Raw genomic sequence first — 26,214 nt, forward strand, 5'->3', positions numbered from 1 at the left:
ACGTAGAAGACTCCTGGTTTGCTCCGAAAATGGCGGTCCAAGGCTTCCGCCCGCGCCAGGCGCCTGCCATTATGATCCTCTTTGGACATATTGGTGGGGAGAGGCCGCACGTGGAGGGCGCGTCTCCAGTGTACGGGAAGGCGGCATCTCTCCTCTGTGAATTGAGTGTGCTGGATGTGTAGTCGGGCTAAAAGGCGGCGACCCGACCCTGTCTTTGTGAGACGAGTGTATTGGTTGTTGAGGTGGGCCTCCCGAAGCTCCCTAAAAGTGTTCACCATCCCCAGTGCCATAAGGCGGCTGGTAGAGGTAGAAACTGGGAGGTCCAGCGCTCGTTTCATGATTTTGCGGAGGATGACCTCGAGGGAATCCTCCTCCTGTTTCCGCAGGTGGAGGTAGGGAGTCGAATGCAAGATTCGACTGGTCACGAATGCGTTCGCCAGCCGCAAGGCGTCTTTGCATCGTAACCCACCGCGCTTGTTGGAAACCCGGCGGACCATGCGGCCCACCTGGTCCCCAACACCCAAAAGAATCATTTGGGCTCCTGGCCACCAGGGCTTACGAGGTAATGAGGCCGCTGACGCGGCTGCCCGAGCGCTTACTCACCGGGCTCCTCATCCCAGCTCTTCTGGCTCGGAGACTAACCAGCCGCTGCTGCGATTCAAGGAAATTATAACGCATTATAGCGACATCCACCGCCTTTTCCCGGCCCCTGCAAAGGGGCTGAGTAAGACGGAGGAGCGAACTTTAAGGCGCCTGCAGACAGGTACTCTACTCTGTCCTGCAATCTTAAAGCATTACGATCCTAACACGGATGGGCGATGCCCACACTGTGGGGAGACCTGTGATATCTTCCACATGGTGTGGGCATGTACTCAAAATCCCCACCTCCCCCCTTCCCCTACCCCTTCCAGAGAGGCATGGGAGACTGCCCTTCTCAACTGCTCCTCGCTTGAGTCCCAAAGGGCTCTGGTGAAACGGGCTAGAGACGGGGCATTGTCATGCGGTGTCCCGGACTAGGGACGCCGACCATGTAGCGTGGCCACTCTGTGGCTCCCAAACTCTATTTCAGAAATTAAAAGTTTTCACCACCACCACCCACCTGCCGGAGCTTGGCGAGTGTTGTGTCGCAGCGTCGCTGGTTGTGTATGAAGAGTCCAAGGACTCTGATTTCCTTGGATTCGCGAATGGGACCGCTTTGCAACGAGAGATTGATTTGGGTCGAGCATGTGCGCGAGGGACGTAAATGCACGAATTCCGATTTCTGCGGGGAGCATTGCAGACCACAGTCTCGAGCATAGCGATCCACTATGCTGGCGGCCGTTTGCAGGCTAGTCTCCATATCCCCCAGGCGTCCTTGCGTAGCCCAGGTGGTGATGTCGTCGGCGTATAGCGCGTGCTGGACCCCTTCGACCGCACCAAGCAGGGCGGGTAGGCGCATCATGGCAATGTTGAATAGCAGAGGGGACAGCACCGCGCCTTGTGGAGTCCCCCTCGTTCCGAGCAAGAAAGGTCCGTGCTCTTCGACCTGTATTCTGATGTAGGACGTCTGGCTGCCCAGAGGTGGAGGAGGTGGGTGTCCACGTCCGTCACCGTCTCTCAGAGCTTTACCTGCGTCTCCGTCGAACGCACGTTGGTCAGCAGTTGTTTGGTCCAGGCTTTATATCCCTGCTCCTGAATGGTGCTGACCTCGTATTCCTTTCTGAATTCGGGGGAAGGTGATGACGAATCGCGGCTACGGCCGCTTATCTTTTGTTGCGAAAGCAATACTAAAATACTTAAAGCCCGTCGCTTAGCGAGGCCGGTAGCTACCTTATTAGCATATTGGATTGGATTGGATTGGATTGTATAACCGATGCATCACCACAAGTCTAACCACAAGCACCACCACCAGCTACACTACCAGCTCAACCATGGCGTAGCTACGGATATTGCTTTCGCAATTACCGGGCTTAACCAAGCTAAGCCACAGCCATTTTTCAGCCAGCGTCCATCCGCTTCGGCGGACGCGGTTGTTGCTGCGACGCGCGTCTTTTTTTTCTCGTTCCTCTGATCTTTTAAATCTTCTCTATCTGCACGTGGCAGCGGTGGTGGCTCAGCTGGAGCCAGTTGGCAGGCCCGTGCTATTTCCTTTTCATCCTTCTCTCAGTGGCAGCAACAAATTTCTGAATTTCGTCCATAACGGCAGCATACTGTGCCCCGTCGGTCTGGCAAGGGGTTTTGTACGGATCGGTATGTTGATGAGGCAGTGGTTGCTACCTAGGGTTTCCTTTGTATTCGTCCACTCCACTCGCCTCGCGTTTTTCGTGAAGGTTTATTCGGGACACGTATTCCTCTGCGCCGAGTTCCCTACCCGCGTGGGGAGCGCCGGGTCGGTGTGCAGGGTTAGGCCTAGCGCGGACGCCGCCTCCGCTAGCTTCCGTCCTCGTATGTCCTCTCTATGATAGCCCCATGAGGAGCTCTGCGCGTGGAAATCCCCCATTACTAGTTGCGGGTCTCGCCCCACTTCCCTGATAGCTCTGCTCAGAAGTGCGAAGAAGGTTACGTTTTTTGCTTTAGGTGGGCAGTACACTTCAGGATGTAGAGCGGTGAATCCTCCTTTATTGGCAGGAGAGTCACCATCACGGGCGAAAAGCTGGTTTGTGATTCCAGATCTACCAAATTTGCGGTGAAATTTTTGTGCACGAAGATGCATGTTAGGGGGTCGAGTTGGAACGTTTTGTAGTTTGGGAGGCTCACGTTCCCGCAGGTTCCTGTACGGCCACTACTGCCGAAATATGCTCGTACGTAGACAGGTGCATCCTAAGGTCGGCTCTCTTCGTCCTCGATTTCAAGCCTCGACTTTTTTTTCTTTTTTCTTCTGCTTTTCTAATCAATTAGCTTTAAGCGATAACATATTCTGTAATATAAATTCATCAACACCACAAAATAAATAAATTAATTAAAAATCCCCTGTGCCCCTTGGTTTCTGTGGCTGTTGGCTTCTCTCATACTTATAACGAGCCCCTTATTCCCCTTTCCTCGTCTGCCCACTGTGTTAATGTTATGGGATTCTGTTTAGTTTGTCTACCATGTTGTACCTGGAGACTGTTGTTATTCTGGAGGGAGATTGCTGTGGCAGCTCGTTCTCCTCGTCCTCGCTGATCACACTACGCAACCTGTAGGCTCGGGGATTCGGAGTCTCCTCGTGTTAGCGTAGTTGCGAACCGTCATCGCTTTCACTATCAGTTGTGAGACTATGGTGGGAATGGATTCCTGGGCCATTCTCATCATAGCTTCTGGTTTTTTTCCAGACTAGGTTCCGCGTCGCTTTCCATCGCCTCCTCTTGGTGAAGTGGCTGGGGTTCAGCGAGCGCTCTTTCTAGTTTGCTGGTTGGCACCTCGATCGGCGCTTTTAGCGCTGCTCTCTGGTTCCGTAGCTCGGTTTCACCGTGTTGGGTTTGGGTGGAGATGAAGGTCTGAGTGGAGGAGAAGGAAGAGGAGGAGAGGCGGTCCCGCTCACATGCTGCTTCCCGTTCTGAACTATGCTGGCCCAATTCCTCCTTTGCTTGTGTTGATCAGAAGTCGACTCCCTGCTAGGGGGAGGGGGTGGGAGAATGCCGCTTCCTCACTTCTTTGTCTTTTATTTTTTTTTCTTCATCTTTCTATCCTTTTTCTTCTGATTGGAGGGTTCCTACTGCGCGTTCCTGCGGAATTTCGATGTGCAGTCTTTTGAGTTCGTCGCGTGTTCGCTTCCACATAACGCACATTTGGTTTGCACTCCCGAGGAGTCCCCCCCCCCCCCCCCCCCACCACAAACGGGGCTTGCGTTCCGCAGAGTACGCAGTTTTCTTGGCTCGGTGTCGGGCAGGTATCTGGCCTATGTTCCACCATGCCGCACAGGTTACACGCTGGTATGGTGTCGCGGCACGTTGCTGCCGGTATGACTTGCGCTTTGTACAGCACAGCTCTGGGCTTGTACTTGCCTGCGAAGGTGATTCTGGCTTTGTTCGAAGTTCCGAACTTTCGGATCTCCAGGATGGTGCTCTCTCCGTGACAGCTTTTCCTCTTTCGTCGCAGGGAATTTTTGCTTTCCGGATTAGCCATATTCTACCACGTTCTCTTCGCTTTGTTTTACGTGTCCGGGCAGATTAAGGTCTGCTCCTGCTTGGTATCGGATCGCAATGTCCCCGACCAGTTTGTCTGCCGCGTGGATGCTCGACGTGCTCACGTTGATCAGGTTTTGGTCCGAGGGTATTGTGAAGTAAATAAAAGGTGTCCGCTTCAGCCTCCCTGACTCGCTGTCATAGGGCTAGTCCTAGCTCGCCGTGTTGGAAGGTCTTGAAGCTTGCCTTAGTGATTTGATGATTAACACCACATCGTCCGGTCTAAATGTGCACAGAAACTTGGGTTCCCATGCAGCTTTGACTTGCCTTCGGCCTCCTGCTGCGCGCGCATCGGATGCCTTGTCGGGTTGCGCATGGTGGCCTCCGTGAGCTGACGTGGCCTTCCCTTGCGCGCTGGCTTGGAGTTTCTGGGCTCTTTTTTCAAAAGCCCAGATCACATTTTCGTTGCAGGCTTGGCTACGGCTGGTCTGCAGCACTGTTGTCCATGCCATGCCTTCCGGGCCGTAGCCGCGTTGCTGGTTTGCGCCTGCCATGTTGGCCGGGAGCGGCCTCCCCGCCGTTGAACGCCGGTGTTCAACCGTCTTTCTCTTGAAAGTGGTGCCATACGCGAAAGTGACGAGATACGGGTACTAGGACTCTACATCCACAAATACAGGCGGCTAGACACTACATTGGCCAAACTCCGTAAGGTGGGGGGCCAGGTGGGCCGCATGGTCCGCCGGGTTTCCAACAAACGCGGGGGGTTACGAAGTAAGGATGCCTTGCCGCTGGCAAACGCCTTTGTAACCAGTCGAATTCTCTATTCGACTCCTTATCTCCACCTACGCAAACAAGAGGAGGATGCGCTTGAGGTCATCCTTCGCAAAATTATTAAGCGTGCCCTTGACCTCCCCTTCACTACTTCAAACAGCCGGCTTATCGCTCTAGGGGTGGTGCATACCTTCCGGGAGCTCCGGGAGGCGCCCCTTACAAACCAGCACACGCACTTATCGCTAACGAAGTCGGGTCGCCGCCTTCTTGCTCGACTCCATATCCAACACAACCCTCCAATGGAAGACAGGTTTCGCATCCCAGAACTGTGGAGACGTGCCCTCCACGTGCGGCCTCTTCCAGCAAACATGTCACACGAGGACCATAATGGTCGGCGCCTGGCACGAGCGGAAGCGCTAGCCCGACATTCTGGCAACAAAACAGGTGTATACTACGTGGATGCATCCGGCCCTCACAACGGGGAATGGTACACGGCCGCGGTAGTTCACAACAGCAACACAGTTAACGGCCTAAACTTCCGAGCCAGCACTGTAACACAAGCAGAAGAGGTCGCGATTGCTCTCGCGGCCTCACATTCCGATTCAAAATAGCTAATCACCGACTCGCGAGGGGCCTGTCGGAACTGTAAGGCCGCTGCTCATTTCCAGCTCCAACTACTGTGTAGGGCGCTGCCCTCGCGGCAGTGGCTGTCCATTGTGAACGACAGCACCGCCGCTACCTTCAGGGCGCCCCCCACCCCTATCCCCCCTTATGCATACGCTATAACGTCGGAAAGGCGCCCGATGGCCCACAGCGGCCTTGAAAGGTCACCGCTCATTTCCAGCTACCACTGTGCAGGGCGCTGCCCCAGCGGTAGGGGCTGTCCATTAGACACTTTTAGTTGCTGCGTACGTAGCGACATTGCGTACGCAACGCTCACTACGTTCCGTACGCTGTAAAGGACACCCCCGCACACTTATAGTTGCCGTACCTCCGCAGAGCAGTCGCGTAGCGCGCTATGTTGTGTCGCCATCTAGTGGCAAACACTGAAAGCGCTGTAGCACTCGGCTCAACATTTTTCACTTTCTGACAATATGAATAGTATATTACTGTTTTTAATGGAGGAAAAAATGTATAATGTTTAATGAACTGCAAATGTAGGCACATGACTAAAAACAATTATTCGACAGGTGCGGTTGCTATGACGATAAACGTACACAACGTTAGTTAGGCTTAAAAGGTCAAAAACCGACTCATTATCTGAAAAACAAGGGACATTTGTCCCTAATATTTTGGCGTGTGAGTGAGAGTAGACAAAATAAAAGCTAACAGCACAGTTTAGAGCGAGCCACCGCGTTGAAGAAAGCAGCGGCGAAGTGAAATCGGTCTGAAGCGGGCGAGATGGTCGCCACCATGTTCTCTACGCAGCACGTAGCGTCCCGCGTTGCGTACGCTACGCTATGCTTTATAGCGGGCGGGCGTCCGCAACGCGCGGCTATATACGCTGCGTTCTGCGCATGCGCATTCGTTATCCGCGGTGTCGTTGCGTGCGCAAGCTCACTGCGTACGTCCAACTAAAAGTGTCTATTATGGACGAAAGCCCCTCCAAGCACAGTGCAGTAGGGAGTTGGTCTTTAGACGCACTGCTATCTTCACGGTGTCTCTATCAGTTTGTGGGGGAGAACAGGAACCCTTTCGTAGCTGGTTTGCCGAGCCGACAAAGAGAGCCCAGGAAAGGACGATTAGAGCGTTTTTTGGCGACGTGGGGAACGACATCCATTCCTCACTTTTTATCCGCCCGCTCATCGATCACTCTTGTCCGAGCGCCCCACCGTCTGTGCCGTACCGGCTTCTCTCTCATCTATTGTTTGCATATGACACGCACTGATGACGGCTGGTACGCATCTGTACCAAGAACTTGACTTGCAGTGCGAGTGGAGAGGGGGGCGGCGGTGTGCTTGGGACAGGTCGGAGGAGAGCCCCAACGGGAGAGGATGTGCATGCTCTTACCGACGAGAGAGTAGTGTTGTATTTGTTCTTTATTTTTGTTTTCTTAGCGAGACCCTGGGTTTGAGGCTGAGCTCAACCCACGGGGTAGGTCAATGATTGGAGAATTGATGTTTGGGGCGGGCCACTGAAAATCACCGCCCCGTTTCTTTGTTTGTTACGGTCATAAAAACCGAAGTGAAGGAATGGAGACCATGCAGCCTGAGCTGGGGCTCCATGCTTAGCATATAACATTCTGCTTCTTAAGCTCTAACGTGCTAGATAGAAGAGTAAAGTAGCGCAAAGTTTGTTTTTCGTCTTGTACATTAATTTATGCTGTTCCCAGTCTTACGCCTTGTACGTGTATGTTGTAAATATATGCTCCTTATATCTGTCATCATCTGCAAGAATGCCTCCTGGTCTTCCTCCACGCCGAATTAACTAGAGGAAGGATTTGAGAACCTTCATTGAAGTAACAAACAAGAAGATCTATCAAAATCTTTACTGGAACGTCGAACAAAGCTGCACTCCCTTCCTAGCCTATCGAATCTACCAAAATTGCATACGCGATACGGATCCCGCACACCATTACCTTATATGGGCCCCTGCTCATCAGGGGTTGGCAGGAAACGAGGCAGCAGACGCAGCCGCCCGCGCGCTCTCTCACCGGGCTGTTTTCTCCTCCCCATCCGATCAGGAACCTCATTTTAATCCGGTCTATACATTCAAAGATATTACAACATATCATCAAAATTGTCATCGCCTTTGCCCTAGCCCATGTAAAGGCCTTAAGAAGGCGGATGAGCGGCTTTCTCCGCCTTCTCACCAATACATTGCTGTGTCCGGCAGCACTAAAGCATTTTCACGCCTCCTTTAGCGGCAGCTGCCCACACTGCAGTGCAGTGTCGTCTGACACCTATCACATGGTGTGGGCCTGCCCCTCCAACCCCGCTATTCCCCCCATCCCCAACCCAACCCGGGAGGACTGGGAGGCGACCCTGCTCGGCTGCCACGAATTGCAGCGCGCCCGGGCGGCGGCAACCGCCACTGGGGTCCGATTCTAAAGACCTCCACCTAGTATTGGTAAGGATCGGTCCCTTACGGGCTGATCCAAACATACCACCTGTTTATTCTTAATAAATGTTTTCACCACCACCACCACTGTAGTGCTATGATGGATGTGAGGAAAAATGCTCCGAAATGTTGACAAATCGGCACACCGTTTTGGGAGTGGTCTCCCTACGTGCCGGATGACTTCTTGGTTCTGTAAAGTCCAAAATTGCTGGGATTGAACGCGTTGGTTCGCCGCTACGGTCTAAAATCGCCGGAGCCGATGTCCTATGCGTCCGCTCGCTACGCGCGCTGATAGCACCCCCCAAATCACATGTGCCATTTTTCTAGAGTTGTGCGTTCCAGAGCTGGGGCGCATTTGTTACAGTCGACGTATTCGTTTCGGCGGACGCGGTTGTTCCGACACGTGTTTGTTCTTTCACTCTTTCCTCTCATATCTTTCAACTCTCTTTTATCTGCACGTGGAGGCGGTTGGGGCTTAGCTCAAGCCAGTCGGCAGGCCCGTGCAGTTTCCTTTTCATTCTTCTTTCAGTCGCAACAACAACCACGGGGAGATATCATGGAAATAATAACCCAAGCTCAGAATAAAAAACTGATGGCGAGGAGGAGGACGAGAAAACATTTATTGTAGCATTGTATTGAATTGGGAAGGGAAGCTTCCATACCATACGCTTCATACCATACCGACCTTCCATACGCAACACGTGCCTCTAATCCACTGCGCCATAGCAGCGATGTCAAGCCGTCGTTCTGAATGAATATTTATAACCAGCCTTAATGTGGCTGCTACCTGCCGGTGGGCGGCGCTGTCATCGCTGGCTGTACCGGCTGCATTTGGCGAACACGCGGCCGGCTGGGCCTCCAGGTCCGAGCTGGACAGGGCCGCCTCCCAGCACTCCCTACTTGGCTGATTTATAACTGATATATTTGTATTTAACTGGCAGGCCCCCACCATGTGGTATAAGTCAGCATACTGCCCGTAGAACTTTGCACCTGCCCGTGAAAGTCGGGTCCACGTGTTTTAGTACGGCGGGATTTAAGAAAGACCCGGTTTGGAGCCGTCTCAGGTTTGGAGCTCTCCTCGCTTCTGTCGAGACCCTTGGCGGGTCCTGGGAGTACCTTCCTGTTGAGGCGTAAATTATTTGTGATATCCGCGTAAGAGATTAGCGGAATCGGTATGATTGCCGCGGCATAAGGGGGGGGGGGGGGGTTGAGTGGAACCTGGGGGAAGGAACGCTCAGGCAGCCGCGAGAGCGGCCTCGTTTCCCTCAACCCCCTGGTGACCGGGCACCCATACTATCTGTTCTTTACTCATAGCCGAATTCGAATTGTTCTCAAATGCCAATATTATTCTGCGGGCGAGCGGCGCTATCCTACCCCGCACGTAATTTCGGCAGGCCTGCTGCGAGTCCGACATTATGTACGCTGCGTCGATGTGGGTGGCGGCCAGTGCAATCGCCACTTCCTCCAACATTAGCGCGTCGCTACTTTTTACCGAGAGCCCGTTCACCTGCTTTCCCTCGTGCACCACCGCAATGGTGCAGATGCCCTCCTCGGTTGGACCCGCTGCATCCACGTAGCCTGCCTTATTTCCGTAATAATTTTGAATAAATTTTGCCCTGGCATCACACCTTCCCTGATTATACTCCTAATTCATGTTTTTGGGGAGCGTCTTAACCGACAAAATATTTTTCCATGCCTCCGGGATGTCGACTCTGCGTTCAGTGGTGGGGAGCAGCGCGAGATTGAGGTCCCGAAGGACTTGTCTGCCGGCGCTGGACACCGACAGCCTGGCAGTTTGGTTTGTTCTATGGGCCTCAATCAGCTCCTCCGCCGAGTTGTGGACACCAAGTTGGAGCAAGCGCTCAGTGGACGCTTTGGCAGGGAGTCCTAGCGTTTTTTTAGCCGCCGTCCGAATCATCGCGTTGAGGTTCCCGCGACACTTAAGCCTTGCTTTTAGGGTATGACGTGACTGCGTAGTCGGTATATTCCCATATATGCAGGAGGTCATTCCCTACTCTACATTCCTCCCTGGGAGTCCTCATACCTCGCCCGGTGCGGTGGTTAAGCAATGCACCACTGCCCTGCAATGACAGCGGCTGCCAGCGGTATGCCTTGTGTGGTCCAAGTGTTTCTTCCAGAGCGGCCAATCAATATTTAACTGCCACCTGCCACGGTGGGCAGTTTGTGATGACGCCGCGAGGTTACGTGTCCTATGTTGCCCATCTAGGTTTCTTATCTTGAGTTAGTGCCTGGGCCACTCAATGCCATCCTGTTAATCGCTCAAAATGCTGACAACATGGATGCCGTTTTTTTTTTTGGGGGGGGGGGGGGGGCGGGGGGGGGGTTGGAGGTAACGGGGCTTTCAACACTATCGCAGTCGAAGGCACGACTGATTTTCGCAGTGCTTTACGCACTGTGAAGCGACACGAAGCGAGTCCAATTAGCTTCGGTGGTCCCATTTCTTGAACGCGCGAAGCGCTGTTTCACATCGTCACAGTATTTAACACCGTCACACCGTCACAGTATCATTACAACAGGGGCGAAATTGCATGGCTATGCGCACACATCCCCACGTTAGCTATTACCGCGAAATACTTGAAACGACTCATCTACCAATTATGAAAGCTACAAGTCTCTTCTACTCCAGGGGCCTCATGCAACTTTTCGTATCCTGTATACTTGCGGTGAGTTGCCTCCAGAAACTGTGCACTAAAGGACTACGCTAATTCTTCCTGTAATCGCGGGTCGTCAACCAAACTAGGTATTTATAATCTGGGTTCCACTATAGTCGTAAACTAAATACAAAACTTCACGCAAACTGTTCCAAATTCAGATGGAACAGTACATCTAGTACCACATCTGCTGATCTGTAAAAGCCATAATTCAAGGAGCTCCACTGAATCGATGGCATGTTAAAATCCCCTGTCATCGGAACAATTTTTCCGGCTAATCATTGGAGGTGATCGTATAAACGAGCCTTGAAAAAAATCATCAGCGTCCGGAGGGCGATATACTGTCACAGAAAAATTATTACTCCGAAAAGGCCAATTTTCACAATCAGGCCTTCATGTGTAGCTACTTTTTCATAGATGGTAACATCAATATAGACAGATTCACAACAGCGCTACGGAACGAGGACAGAAGAAACACGAAAAACACAGGACGGGCGCTGTCCTGTGTTTTTCGTGTTTCTTCTGCCCTCGTTCCGTAGCGCTGTTGTGAATCTGTTTATTAAGCATGAACCAACTAGCCCACACCAGAATCCTCTTAGATCAATATAGACCTTCGTAACAATCGCGATGCCACCACCACGGTGCATCACTGCAGTGTCCATAACTTATGGCAAGAGAAATCGTGGGACTTTTTCCGCACCTTGGCTGTAGCCTGCCACCACAGCAACTGTGCAGTCACTGCAGCCTGATCATTGGCGGCGCAGGTGGCGTAAACATGGCGCAAACAAATTAACCAGAAACATTTCTGGCGTAGCGCTGACTTGTTATCCGTAACCAGCGTCTTCGCTGCTGTTTTGAGCGGTCTTCTGAACGAAAACTAAAATATCTATCCCCTTAAATAAAGATGAGAAAGACCTTCAAGTGTCTCGTGTCTAATTACTTACATTCGTTGATGCGAACGTTACTGCACTGAGGCGCGTTGTCATTGCTATTTAGCGCGTTACCGACATAGCTACCAGCAGCTAGGCAGGAACTGCCTCCTTTCTTTCTTAAGATAACAAACGCTGTAGCGAGACCTTATCTAAGCGAAAAACTTCTTTCCAATATCTCTAAAGCACACTTATAAGACAGGCTGCTAAGAAGAGGCTAAATCACTATATCAAACCTGATATCAGGAATGACCTCAGTGTTTTCTTCGTACATTGATTCCTATTGACTCTAGTTATGTACAAGTACTATGGTTCAACGGCAGCTTTTGACTTTGCTTTATCATCTTAAACTTTTAAGTGCAGTCTGCAACCAATAAAACGTAGTTTTCTTAGATGTGAACTTCACATAAACTCCAAGGTATAAATTGTACTAAATAAGACAAAAAGTTCACTCGAACTTTCTTGAACTGTGCACCGTAAAGGCAAACAGCAAGCAGTGCGGGAAAAAAGCGCCGAGTACGTTTCTCACATTAGGAATGTTATAGGGGCTGCATAATCTCAACAAAATGTAAAACGTTTTTGACATTTTTCCACTGCCACCTTTGCGGCTAATGAAAGTACATTGGGCATCTGCTCGTAAGAGCGCACACTTAGATTTACTTCACTATAACCAAATGCCCTGCTTTGTTCTTTTTCAGGGCTCGCTGGCTTTGAAAAGAATCGCTGATTTCTGCACGGCTGAAGAACATCCGAAAAGGAACATTTCCCATACGCTTATTCCTAGGAAAAACGGTAACCAGCAGCAGTCTACTTGCAGCTCACCTAAAGCTCTTTTTTTTTATTGAATTATAACACTGCAGTCTTCCGTAGAGCGCACCACGTAAGCAGCATCTCAAGCCTTCGTTCTTGTTTGAGGCGTGCTTGTGCCACATATTGACCACAAAGCAACCATAGCCCTCTTGTAGAAGAGAGAGGAAAATAATTATTCAGTTTTATTTAGTTACTCATACTGTAGCCTCCGCGAGGCTATTGAATGAGTGGGGTAAAATAAAATGAAACAGCAATGCAAAGAACAATGCAAATAAATAAAGAAAGCAATCATACTTCATTGAGAACAGGCTCGCAAGAATTATTTTGATCATAATGAACGGATGTTGCCCACTAAAGAATTTCAGAGTTGAATGGCATGAAAAAAAGCTGTACTCAAAGAAGTTAGTGCACGCATCAAATAATTATCTAGCGACGAAAACCGAGGTGATTTAAATAATGTGTACATGAATTTGAAGCGTTCATGACGACGACATGTGGTCAGAGTACTGAGGCCTAATTTCAGATAAAAAGTGGACGGAGAAGAATCCATGACTGATCTCTGCAAACATAGCTCACAGCCTTCTTTTGCATAGTTTCTAGTTTGGTTGATCTCACACTTCGTTTACGGATTCCAAATAACATAAGGATATACAAGGATAGGGCGAATGAGCCTATATGCGTTAAAAGATGGGTTGCTTGAAGAGCAGCGCTAAAGGTGCAGTCCAAGCACCCCAGTCATTTAAGGGTCTTATTGCAGATGACTTTATTGCGTTTTAACCACGTCTTGTCGTGCGTTAGCAGAAGACTGAGATATCTGTACGCACACACTCTGTAAATTGAAAGCACTGTAGAATTATGTGAAGAAAGAAGGGTACGGATGTTGTGAAAATGACATACAGATGATCTTAGAAAAGTTTATATTCATTTACCCCGTCTTGGATCAACTTCATAAATCAGCGAATGAATTCTTAATGATAACATGATCAGTTGGTGGCATAATGCTTCGATATAAAACACATTCATAGTCATAAATGCGTATCTTTACTCAAGCGTGAAGTGCAGATCATTATTTTACAGGTGGTCGAAATGTCCGCAGCCCTCCACTACGGCGTCTCTCATAGCCTTAGTCGCTTTGGGACGTTAAACCCCATAAACCAAACCAAACCATTATTGTACACGAGGAACAGAAGAGGAGAGAGTAAAAAACCATTGGGAACCCAAGATGAAACATTAACTGACGATGAGTTAGTAAAGTTGAAGCGTACGTACTGGAAGCGCTGGGAAAGCAAGTCCAATATCCAGTTCACCAGGGGCGAGTTTTTTTAGTATAGCGGACAGCTTGAGCATTAGTTTCGGATGTGAAACTCCATGAAAGGCCGTTGCGGGATCAATAAATACAGCATCAACATGGCCACCTGTGTATTAATTCTGTCAGTTGGGTTACAGTACTGAAGCCACGAAGAAACCGGTGCTGAAAAACACTCAGTCTGTTATTGGTTTCAAAGAATTTTATTATATGTTTAAAGCTGCCGTGCACTAGAATGTAACATGATTTTGTTGGTAAGGAAAATTGCCTGTAATTGGATAATAAATGCACATCGCCAGATTTCAGTAGAGCGAGAACCCTAGCGAGTTCCCTCGAGGAAGGAAGGCTGCCAGTTATTAGGGATTTCTTAAAGGTAACTGCACGGTACCTGCTGAACCAAAGAGAGTAGCGAACGAGAAATTCAGCAGGGAGGTTGTCAGTACCACACGATTTCTGGTTTCTAAGTTTAATAGCATATTGAGCACACCTTCTGTGGACACTGACACATCGGAAATTGAAGAATGTGATTGAGATTACAAGCTGGAATTACCGAACTGTTTGTCGCGAAAACTAAATGGAAGTATTCGATAAAAACAGAAGATATTATTAGTGATTCGCACACTGCGACATCATTTATTATCAATATATCCGAAGTGTAGCCAGAGAGAATTTGCGAGGATTAATTTCCATTAATTTGGGCCGACTAACCTTGCAAGGAAAATCTTTTGTGGCGTTCACTTTAATACAAAGCACCTCTTTGGCGCTAATAAACTGATTGATCCGCACAGGGCCGCCAGAACGTTTTGATCGGCGTAGAGACAATGAGTGATGAATGCAATACATCTAGTCATCCATGTAATGGCAGTGTCATTCTTCGTCTTTTTAAGAGATGAAAGGATTGATAGATATTTTGACAAGATTTTCAAAGAAAGTTCTTAAAATATTGACATCACGAGTGGAACTTATTTTCACAAAGTCGTGAAGGAAATCACATAAAATGGCAGTTGCTGCGAAGTCATCTGCGCGGTTAAAATCAGAAATGTGTAGTAGACAAAACGATATTGTAACGTGGCGGCCAGCCGAATAATGAGGCGTGATGAACCATGAGCAAGAGATGATTTAATAGCCGCTGGCCAAGCGCGAGCGCTCCGTCCCGTGCCACTGCCAGCTTCGTCGTCTTCGGCACACTTCCCGGGGCCACCGAGCGATCGTCCTGATTGTCAACTGAAGACGTGGACAAAGGGATGCGCGATTTAGCGATGGCGTGCATTGCAGAAAACAAGTGGCAAGGTGATGAAGTGCTGGTCGCCGCGCTGTATGAGATGATAGGTGAATGAGCCCCGGTCCACGAAGCATCCGGGCCGTAGGGTGCCAGGAGCTGACGGCCGAGGTCCGTGGACGCACCGGACGGCAGGGGCAGGCGGGCGGTGGCCTCATGTGTGGGAGGGTCTTGAGTCGGTCGGGTCTTGGGTCGGTCGGGTCTTGGGTCGTCGTGTCTTGTGGTCCGGGCGGGGGACGGGGCTGGGGTGAGCGACGAGGTCAGTTGAGGTCGGTCGGGCTGGCGCACGGCCATGCGGCGGACCAGGTACTCACTGCCGACGTCCACGGCAGGCGCAGGACGCCGAAGCTCCGGGACCAGGATGGCGATGAAGGGACCCCAGCACCTCACACCAAATGTAACGTGGCGGCCAGCCGAAGAATGAGGCGTGATGAACGATGGATAAGAGATGATTTAATGGCCGCTGGCCTAGCGCGAGCGCTCCGTCCCGCGTCACTGCCAGCTTCGTCTTCCTCGTAACAATATTGTGCGCTCACTGTCATGTGCGCTCGCTGTCGTAGAAGACCAGTCAACGTTAGGTTGGTTAAAATCGGCCATAATAATAAAGTTTCAAGAAGTTATGGGATCATGTAATAAGCTGCTCAGAGTGCGTAATAGATCAATATTAGAACCAGGGTGACGGCAAACAGCCCCTCTTATCAATGATGAGTTTTCTAAGTATACTTTGCAGCAGCACAGAGACTCGATATCTGGTGGGACTGGGAGCACTGAGGAACTGGTAACACATATAGTGTCGATCGTTTGGATTGAAGCTGAGGAAATGCTATGGCGCTCTTGCTTCATTCGGCAATCTATTACATTTCCAATTCTATTCCAATTATTGCAAGTATAATTCAATTCCCATTTTACTTGTTGAGACTACGCAAAATGTGTGACATTGTTAGATCGTGGTGAGTCCTAATGCCACTAGCGGAGCAATGTCGCACTGGTTAAGTGATGCGACACTGCACTGGCAGGCGATTGTTTCAAACCGGCTACCGCTGGGACTTGTGACCTAGGGATTTTTCCCGAACTACGTCATAAACAATAGCTCGCGCAAGCCTCATTTTTGCACATGTTTTTCTTCGGGAAGCTGCATATTAACGCGATAGCGCTCAGGTCCACGTCACCCAGAAAGTCTGGCGTCGGCGCTGGGAGCGAAAAATCACGAGCATGAGTCTGGCAGGTGCTGCCCAGGGAGCAACCTGGGAGGCAGGTTGGCCACTTAGTTCACGTGAGGAGGTGGCATTTAAATTAATAATTTTTCGCTCGGGAATAGCAACCTGGGTCGCATAAGTCACCCCGCTGACAACACCTGCCATCGCAATGTAGTGACGCATCGCTTAACCGCTGCATCCCGGCGCCACGACGGGTATGAGGACCCCCAGGGAGCTATGTAGTGTAAAGTAGAGAATGGCCTCCTGCATACATAGGAATCAACCCATTATGCTATCATGTCATACTCTCATAGCCTGAGTCGCTTTGGGACGTGAAACCCCAATAAACCAACCAAACCTACCATCTTAAAGTGGAGCTTAAGTGTCCCGTCCTTTTTTTTCCCACCTAGGCCTCCTGGTATCTGAGTCGTTTTCTTCATAGTTATTTTAGTTTTTTTAGTCTTCGTCATGAGTCTCTCACCTCTGGCCTACATGTGGAGAGGGGGAGGGGAGAGGTCTACGGTTTACCGGAAGCAGGTGGAGTTAACCAAATCTCCCGAAACGCCACCTAGCAGATGCAGGTACCAAACTGACGCCAGACGCCGACGTCGCCGGACAGTTTTCGCCTTCATGGGCCTCTTAACGATAACGCATAAAAAAGGACCTTTCGTATATCTGGAAATTTCTCTCACTACTTTACATTATAGCATCTTCTAAAGCTTCACCAATGAAGGAAGATGCAGGGCAGACATTGAAGGATGCAGTGCCGTATTCGTAATATTGCTTTTTCACTTTTTTCTTTTGATGTTCCGCCATTAGTAAGCCCTGACTTTAGTAAAGGACCAGACGAGGGTCATTCCTTGCTCGCGGCCGCCTGATGTTTTGTAACTTGCACTGAGATCACACGTTGTGCTTTGTCAGCGCACGTTAAGAAACAGCAGGTAGTCGAAATTTATCCCATGTCCTCCATTTTGGCGTCTTTCTTTCTAATAATAATAATATTCTTTATTCGAGTGTTACGTCGTACATGATCACAGGGGCCCGTAGGAAGAGCAGCACATTGAGATCATGACAAAGCCCTGGACCCCTTTCATTTGGCAATAGAAATGGGGGTCGAGGAGCAGTGTTATTTTAACAATGAAAGAAAAAAGAAAAAAGCCAATGGAATTGATCACAAAATAGCCCCTCAAGGTGAAACATCATCACAAGAATCCACAAGAAAGTCATGCAGCATAGCCAGTCACCGACATTTTTTGGATAAAAGGAATAGTAAGAAACAAGCAAACGAAAAACGAATAGTACTATTTCAAAAAAGATGTTCCGTTAAGAGAAAAAATGAAAAAGCTAGCGATAAGAGCAAAGAAGGTTACGTTCGAAAGAAACAGTTCCTTCCTTCTTTCACTACATCTTTTGTGCCTTGACTCGCGGCTCGTTTCAGATGGGCACAGAACCAGTTATCTTCCAAGGCCTCTGCAAATGCCAAATAAATCTCACTTTCTACCTTAAAATTAGTCGCCTATTTGCTACCTTAAAGAGCCAAACGCGCTGAAGTAAGGATACGTAAAGAAAGCTTACTAAAATTCGTTTCATGATAAGATTTGGCACCTTCTGCGCCTGGCACACCAGCATGTGGTTCTGAACAAAACTGAAGGGTAGTTAAATCAATATGACGAGTTTCAAGGCAAGTTGTATTTGTAAGGAAGATGCGCACGAAAGCATGTTAAGAGATAACGTACTCTCGGGAAAAGGTGCAGTGTACAGTTTTCTGTGCGAGGAATACAATGAGTTTATTCGATTTCGTCGTCGTTGCGAACACAATTTCGTCGCATTCAGTAGCGAACACAGTCTGGGATTCCACACAAGAACACCGTATCGTACTCTAAGGTTTCCTTCCACTGCTATTTGTCCATGATCATTTTACTGTGTTGAGGTTTCGTGAAGCACCATTGCCTGCCCAAGGTGACTTCGCTCCGGCGTAAGGCTTGCAAACCCCGACTAACGGATGTGAGCTAACGCCTCGCAGCCTCTGCGGCCGTTCGCCAGCCATTCGGAGGAGTAGAGCTGCTCGGACACTAAGCAGCGAGTTCGCAACCGTCACCTCTCTCTTTCCGACTTTTTTGCATGTCTGGTAACGCGCCCTCACCGTCACCTGTTATGTTGCTTCATTTTAACGTATGTCGTCGAGATAATGAGGTCAGGGGTTAATCATGCTGTAACAACTGGCGGTGTACAAAAAGGAAGAGTGAACCGAAATGCCAGAACCGAACACGAACAAAACGCACACATTCCTTCAAATCCTGGATCGTAGCTCGTTTTGCTATCTGCGTTCAGTATTCTCCGCCCTCCGTAGACCTCATCGGGTGAAATAGCTAGATAAAAATGTTGGTTGTTATCTTCACAATCACATCGAAAGGAAACGGTGAACCATATTTAAAAAGGAAGCAGGGCCGACGCGGATAAGAATTCGATGTTATGCAAGAGAACACTCAACCGTGAGTCCTCCCCGTTTTGCTTGCCTCTCCTTTCTGCTCCACTGTTCTTCATTCCTTAGGTGGATTCTGCTAAGTAAAACTTATTGCTGGGGTTGTTGGTAATGAATTTTCATGGGTAACAGGTTAGCGCGACAGAGTGGATGATACCGCAGAAATATTTCCCCCTGGGATTTTCCCTACCGGCAATGCTACCACCGTGCCTTGTTTGCATCTACACAATCAAGACCTGAAATTCTGTGGGCACGCTGAGCGCCCTAAAATAGCTACTTAACGAAGAATATGCCTAGGACTTGCCATGTGAACACTACTTGCCATGTGAAGACATACATACCTCTTCTTTTTTGCAACGCGAGCTGTTTATGGGACACATCCCGCTATACTGATGACTGGTATCCCTGCTAACAACGTAAAGATATGCGAAAGACGCAGTATTTTCGCAGTGTGTCACATTTTGCAGTTCTTGCGACAATACTACGATAAAACTAAAACACGAATGAAGAGGTGGGTCAATGGTCATTTTTGTAATCGTGTTCTATTCAAAGTACGCGAAAACCTACGGACTGAAAACCACGTCATTGTACGCTCACTATAACAAGCTCCTTAAGTGCAACGACAATTCCCCTTTGTGCACAAGTAAAGAGCAGATTTGGTTTATTAGGGTTTAACGTCCCGAAGCGGCTCAGGCTATGAGGGACGTCGTAGAGAAGGGCTCCGCAAATTTTGACCACCTGGGGTTTTTTAACGTGCACTGACATCGAGCCTCAAGAATTTCGCCTCCATCAAAATTCAGCCGCCGCGGCCGGGATCGAAGTCGCGTCTTTCGGGCCAGCAGCCGAGCGCCGTAACCACCCAGCCACCGCGGCGGGCACAAGTAAAGATCTGTTATCTAACTCATTTATAACCGGTCCTTACAATACGACAGGCCTGCAATACTCCACGGGTACCTTTGTTTCTATGAACAAATCAAATATATATGTAGGCTGCTGTCAGCATGCGAAGAACCACACGGTTCACACAACAAGCCGGCAGACGGGTTCTGGGGTAACTCTTCGAAGTTAGAGCATCTAGTTCACTGCGGTTGATTGGCAGCGCATGTCCTGTCCATTCCTAGATGCACCTTTTTATTGCATTTGGACACATTCAGTCATTGAAACTTCGCCAGGTGAGGAAATATCAGTCGCACGACATAGACGCGGTTCAAAGCCTCGACAGAAGGCTTGAAATAAAGAGGAAAGGAAAGGCGCGCTGCATGCAGAAAGCTTTCGAGAACCTATACTTGAATCCAAACCTCTTCCTTTCTTGTTTCACTGATTGCTGAAGAAAAAACTGATCCATAAAGACGATCGCTATAATGGCTAGCCACATATGCGGTGGTTGGCTGCGTTGTCCACTGCATTCCGAGCCTGCGACGGTGACTCCTTATAAAGACTATGATTGCTCGTGTCGTGATCGCTGTCGCCGTGCTTTTTTCCTTTCAAGAGTAAAGCTCGCAGAAGAAAACGTTTCCAAGTTTGAGGCAATCCTGCTTGCCTCCGTCCCGGACAGAACGCTGTCCCATCTAGAAGATTTTTTTTCGCACACTTATCATAAAGACATAATTTGGGTCCACTGTATATTACAGGAAATCATGTAAGGTATTTTCGTGAAGGAACCGTAGAAGGCTTCTGCTCTCATTGTTGTCGTTCAGCCAATACTACTTTTTCCCTCGTCACAATCGATGTTCTTTTTCCGCATGAGAATTCCAGTCAGCTGTAAATTCTGAAAAAGTAAGCAGCGCGTGAGATGAAATGCGTATATTTTTTTTACCAGGAAACTAACAAAGAAATGGCAGCCAACTTCGCATGATGATATCAAGAACAAACTGCACCTGGTAAAGCCGATCCTTGGCGAATGGAAATGGTGTCAACACGAAGAACGCGTTATTGATGTGCTCTTATGTCGCCTTCACTCATATGTCGCCTTCATTCGCATCTCACACACAACTTCAGACTCATGAAACAAGAAATCCTATTCACAAAAGTGGCTAAGTTTGGTCTATTGTGTTTTAACGTCCCAAAACAACTCTTCCTATGAGGGACGCCGTAGTGAAGGGCTCCGAAAATTTCGACCACCTGGGGTTCTTTACCGTGCACGGACATCGCACAGTGCACGGGCCTCTAGAATTTCGCCTCCATCGAAATTCGGCCGCCGCGCCCAGTATCAAACCCACGTATTTCGGGCTAGCAGCCGAGCGCCGCAACCGCTAAACCACCGTGGTGGGGCAAAAGTGGCTAAGTCGTCACATTAAATCACCTTTTGTTTTTATGCAGAAAACTAGAAAGACTAAGAAAAAGTATTTCCTAGTTTTTTACAATCACATCACTTTCCATCCTGGCTTGCCTTTAGAAGGGTGCAATTATAAACTCATCGTGAGTAGTTCTAATCTTAAAAGAGAGAAGAGTCATCAGAAAATGCTATTTTTTAAGAACTAGTGCGCCAGCACAGCAGTGAGATCTTACCAACCCCGTGTCTGGCGCGTGATAGCCTCAGCTCCTTATGCGTTACAAAACCCAACACACACACACACACACACACACACACACACACACACACACACACACACACGCACGCACGCACACGCACACGCACACGCACACGCACACGCACACACACACACACACACGCGCGCGCGCGCGCACACACACACGCATGCGCACGCGCACACAAACACACACGCTCGCACGCACGCACGCAAACACACACACACACGCACGCACACACACACACACACACACACACACTTTTTATCCAGTACCCACTTCATTTGATTTTACAGCGGAAAGCACAGCCGGAAACGAAGGGGAAACAAGAACTGTTCCTTTTTCATTAGGCAGCCAAAACACCAGACAGGACTGAAGATTCATGAGTAGCTCCGCATACAGTGCACATAACTGCAAAGCTTCGATCGCATTTCATGCTACTCGCTCTAAGAAAGACATCAAAATTATGCACTTGAATTTCACAATAGCCTGGTGTTTATTTAATTAACTCGCAGGTACCGTGACAATGAGAAAATGCACTTTTACTTGGCCTCTGGCAGTCGATGGTAAGGCGGAAGCGCAACTGGTCAACATCAGCCTCGACGTCGAGCCAGGCTCCCTTATCGGCGTCGTAGGTTTCGTTGGAAGCGGCAAGTCCTCGCTGCTCGCCGCCATTCTGGGTGATATGCACCTCGACGAAGGACACGTCGCATGCACGGTGGGTACCCGGTGAAGGAAAACTGACCAGACCACAAACTGCGACAATTCCGCTTGTAGGCGCTCTCAACCTGTTGTAAAGTGGCAACAAAGCGCACGGTTTATAAGCATTTATAGGCCGCATTTATAGTTCGTACTGCGCGCAACAGGTGGCGTCATACAATGAACGCCATTTCTGGCTTAACCATTTTTTTTAATGTTTTAAGCGCTCTGCTGGCTGCTAGCGATTGGGGGAAATGCAGAAGAAAGGTACCTTATACAGAAGGAAGACGCATGATACAGAAGAAATGCACATTAGAGCAAGAAGCACAGTTCCAGTTTTTTCAGAAAATTCTAAGCTGTAGTGGTGTGGTGAAAAACGTGCGGATTCACGGGATTAAATTAAACATTGGTTTTCGGGGGAAGCGAGTACTTGAAGGGGTCAACTATAGGTGGTTACGGCATAAATAATGGATGGTTAGTAAGGCAAGATAATCTGCTTGATGACCAGATATGCACAGTAGAGTCTAAATTTAAGTTATTTTCATGCAGCCTGTAAAGTGCTGGGGTCGCCACCTATCGGCTTACCAGTGGCGCCTCCTTAGCTGACGCCAAGCCGTGGGGCGCTCGGAATTAAGCAGTGTGTGTTGTGTTCTGGACTGGCGTGGCTGCCTCGCTCTCTCCCAGCTTTTGTGGCTGGTGGTCAACACCAGGCACGACAGCATGGGAACGCCCACAAAACATGAAGAAACTTGAGACGGGCTATTCTTCTACGTTTTACTAGTTCAGGAAGTTGAGCTTCGGTCCGTAGAGCTGTCACTGAGTGTGTTCTGCGGAAAGCGGAGAATACAACTCTGAAAGCTAAACTTTGCCCTTTCTCACGTTTATTGATCAGGTACTGGTAATGTGGGTCAAATATTACGCTTGTATACTATAACTTTTCTCTCACTACGCTCTTTCATGCTTGAAGCTTCGCATCTGGTGTCGCATGTGTTCAATTTCTTTTTAGAAAGCCGAGTTTTCGTTCAGCTAATCCGCATGTATTGCGATGTCTTCACACCAGTGTAAACTTTCGGTAATTGTGGCGCCTGAATAATTTAACTTACTACAGTTTTGGATCAGAATGCTGACAAGACTATACGAAAAAACTATCAAGAATTTTCTATTAGTTTCACTCATGGCGACAGATTTACTTAGGTTAATTTGCATGTATTTCATACACAAGGTACATTTTTGAAGCAGTGATTTAACTGCATTTGATAATCAACATTTCTTACAAGAGAGAACAAAGACAATCATCTACAAACAGTTGGACATTCGCATGACTGTCTATAACTTCTGCAATATCATTGATGTAGAGACTGAATAATACAGGGCTCAGAATAGAAACCTGGGGAACCCCGGACGAGACAAGCTACTTGTATGCGCATTCACCGTCTATATAAATTAATTATTCCCTATCAGAAACGTTATCTCAAACCCAACTGCCAATGACAGCTTTCGTGTTCAGTGCGAAGGACTGTTCCGAGCGAATCTCGTATCTCTTCTTAAAAGCTGGCTTGATGCGAATGGCAATTGTGGTTATGAAGCGAGAGGCAGGGAAGTAGAGAAAGATGGTAATGTGTCCGAGTCGGAATCCAATGGTAAGAACCACTGGCTCCGGAGAGACCACCATTGGAAACCGTACCGGGCAACGTTTAGCGCTAGAAGATTATCCAGTGAGGCTAGCCTAGTGTGCTCCTCGAGGTGCTAGCGGGTACTAAATGGGATGCCATAGGAGCTAGTGAGGTTATGAGGAGAGATGAGGCGTGTACAGTACGAGAACTAGGTGTGGGATTCTTTATCAATGATGTATAGCGGACAACAGAGAAGAGTTCTATAGTATTCACGAGAGGGTGGAAGCTATCTTAATTAGGCTTAATAAGAGGTACAAGCTGAAGGTGGTGCAGGCCTACGCGCATTCTAATTTGCTTTAGGTTTTCTACTTGCGCAAATTATTGCGGCAAGAATAGTAGAAACACAAGGTTGTGTATGGCCTGACTGGCGCGGACAATCTATCACGCGCCGAGCATTTTACAGCAGCCACCCAGAACGGAGTCGAGTGTGGCGCAACTGCCCCAGTAATCGGGAGATCACGAGTGGCAGCGTGAAGGTAGCCCTGCAGAAAGGTTTGCGCTTAGTATGGACGTATACTTCACGCAACAATACAGCACACGCCACTAGCTGGGGAGCGACCCTCCCAAAGTAGTCCACTGGCCACTGCTGGAAATAACAATCACTGTCCACGCATAGCTGGAGGCTGGTTCTTTCTTCTCGGCTTTTACGACAGGGGTAGAATACTTATACCATAAGTGTCTGAGAAAGAGTGTAAATGCGCGAGTGCTATAGGTGTACTAATTCCTATTGTACATGCGTGCTACTTTTTTCTCCTTATAGAAGCTATAAAAATAAGTACACCGTAGTGAGCACATCGCTGAAGCATAACAATGCTGCTCTTCTTTTCAGGGCAGCATAGCTTTCGTTCCACAATTGCCAGCCGTTCACAACATGACGATCAGAGACAACATCCTCTACGGCAGGCCCATGCAGCCGGACTTTTACAACCGTGTCATTAAAAGTTTTCAGCTCACTAACGACATCAACCGGTTGAACTCGGGAGACATGACTGAAGTCGGCGAGAAGGTACAGTTCGACCTCATTGAAAGAGTCAGGGTGTGCCTCTTAAGCGTGCATTTTTGCCTAGACAGGCGGTGGGCGCTGTACGCGGCCCTTCCTTGTATTCCATTTGCCGTTTCTTGTATTGCATTTGATGTTGGCAGATGGTGCTTTCATACAGCCGGCTTCAAGCAGTTCCGGAATAGATGTTCTTGTTCACGTTGCGCAATAGCATACCTGTGGATACAAACTTCTTTAACGCATGCCGTGTAATATCAGAGATATTCAGAAGTTTGGAATGGGAAAAGCTAGTGGCAAGAGCTAGTCTGGAACTCTTCGGCAATTGCAGATTTTCCTATTACATTCCTGTGCAGTACCTTTCAAATTATTCGATTGGATAAACAATTGCGAATTATTTGGGACGTCAACCCGCTAAGTAGAACTGTGCGGCTAGAAAGACGTGTGAAAGAAAGAAAATGTTCAAGGTTCTGAGAATTTTACATTACTTTATATCAGGCAACGAGGTGTTGGAAGTGGTCACGGTTAACGTCTAACTAGGCCAGGCATTGACCGCACATGTAGATCATGATACTGAAATAAAAAGAAGAATAAGGAGCGGGGTGCATTAGTCAGGTGCAGGGTCGTCTCTCTCTAATTACATACGTGAGTGGGGCCGCACCATTGGGCAATCTCGATGCTCTCCCTGCCCTGGCCAGGCAGACCAGTAATGGAGTCGAGATAATAGAAGATATGCGAAATTGCTTGGCGGTCTGGCAACACCGCGCCCACAACTTCCGGTTTCCATCTTGGCGCGGTCGAGCTCGTCGAGCTGGTGCATCGTTTGCTATGTTTACTTTCTTCTTGCGAGTGGAATTTCAACAGGCAAGCTTCAGCTGCTGCGTTGTTTTCACAGCTTATCTTCCACCAAATGTAGGTGCTTTCAATAAGCGCCAGCTTACTCCTACCGAAATCCTCAGCTTCGCTTGAAGTCTGGCGCTGATGATCGCAATAATCCGCACTCGAAAGTGGGTTGGAAAGTCGAACCGTGACCGTGTGCTGTTGTCGTTTTAATGCTCGCATTAAAGCACCAGTTCAAGCATCACGCATTATCATGGCTATTTTATTCCCAGGTGGACGCGAATTCATCTGGTAGGGTAGCGAGCGGTTATTTTGCGTTGAGTGCGCACGTGTGTTGACAAACTTCTGTGACAGTGCGAACTTTCGTTCGCGCCGACGCCAGGAGCTTCGTGCATTCCTCGACCAGCTGCGTAATTCGATTCCTTTACTGTAATGTGCAATGCGCATCCGCGGCTTTCAACGTCACCGTTTCAGAGCCCGGCGTCGGTTGATTTTCGCCACAATTCGTTGAAACCGCGTCCTGCTTAAGACGCAGTCAGTCGACATTAACAAGAGGAAAGTAGGCATGCACATATAATTCAAAATATTGTAAGCAAAGACGCAGCTTTTTTTTTTTCAGATAAGCACTGAGCCACCGCGGCGGCTTGATTAGAGAAAGATGTTACAGCTGTAGGTGCATGCACGAACTCGATACGCTGGTCAAGCTGTGTGTGCAGGGGCGAAATTAGCATGTTCGGTTGCTTCCAAAACTTAATTAGCTTACTCCCAAACTTGGACAAATGGCTTTGTTGCGAAGCAAGCTGTTGGAGCTTGCCACAACTATAATAAAATCTGATGGCCAGAAGCGTTTTCAGAACACTGTTGCGCGTACTTTCTAGCTTAGACATGC

The 26,214-nt window shown here is 48.7% G+C and overlaps 1 protein-coding gene across 1 annotated transcript in view; it reads left to right on the forward strand.

Moving 5' to 3' along the window:
• LOC149337640 (ATP-binding cassette sub-family C member 3-like) overlaps positions 1–26,214 on the forward strand; it is a 245,206-nt gene that overhangs the window by 128,551 nt on the left and 90,441 nt on the right. Inside the window, exons 13-15 of the mRNA XM_089553472.1 lie at positions 12,213–12,306; positions 21,632–21,834; positions 24,318–24,494. Coding sequence (XP_089409598.1) covers positions 12,213–12,306; positions 21,632–21,834; positions 24,318–24,494 — 474 coding nt within the window. The remainder of the gene's footprint in view (positions 1–12,212; positions 12,307–21,631; positions 21,835–24,317; positions 24,495–26,214) is intronic.

The sequence above is a fragment of the Amblyomma mixtum genome, chromosome 7, assembly GCF_055824585.1.
Source record: "Amblyomma mixtum isolate Tamu chromosome 7, ASM5582458v1, whole genome shotgun sequence".
Lineage (NCBI taxonomy): Eukaryota > Metazoa > Arthropoda > Arachnida > Ixodida > Ixodidae > Amblyomma > Amblyomma mixtum.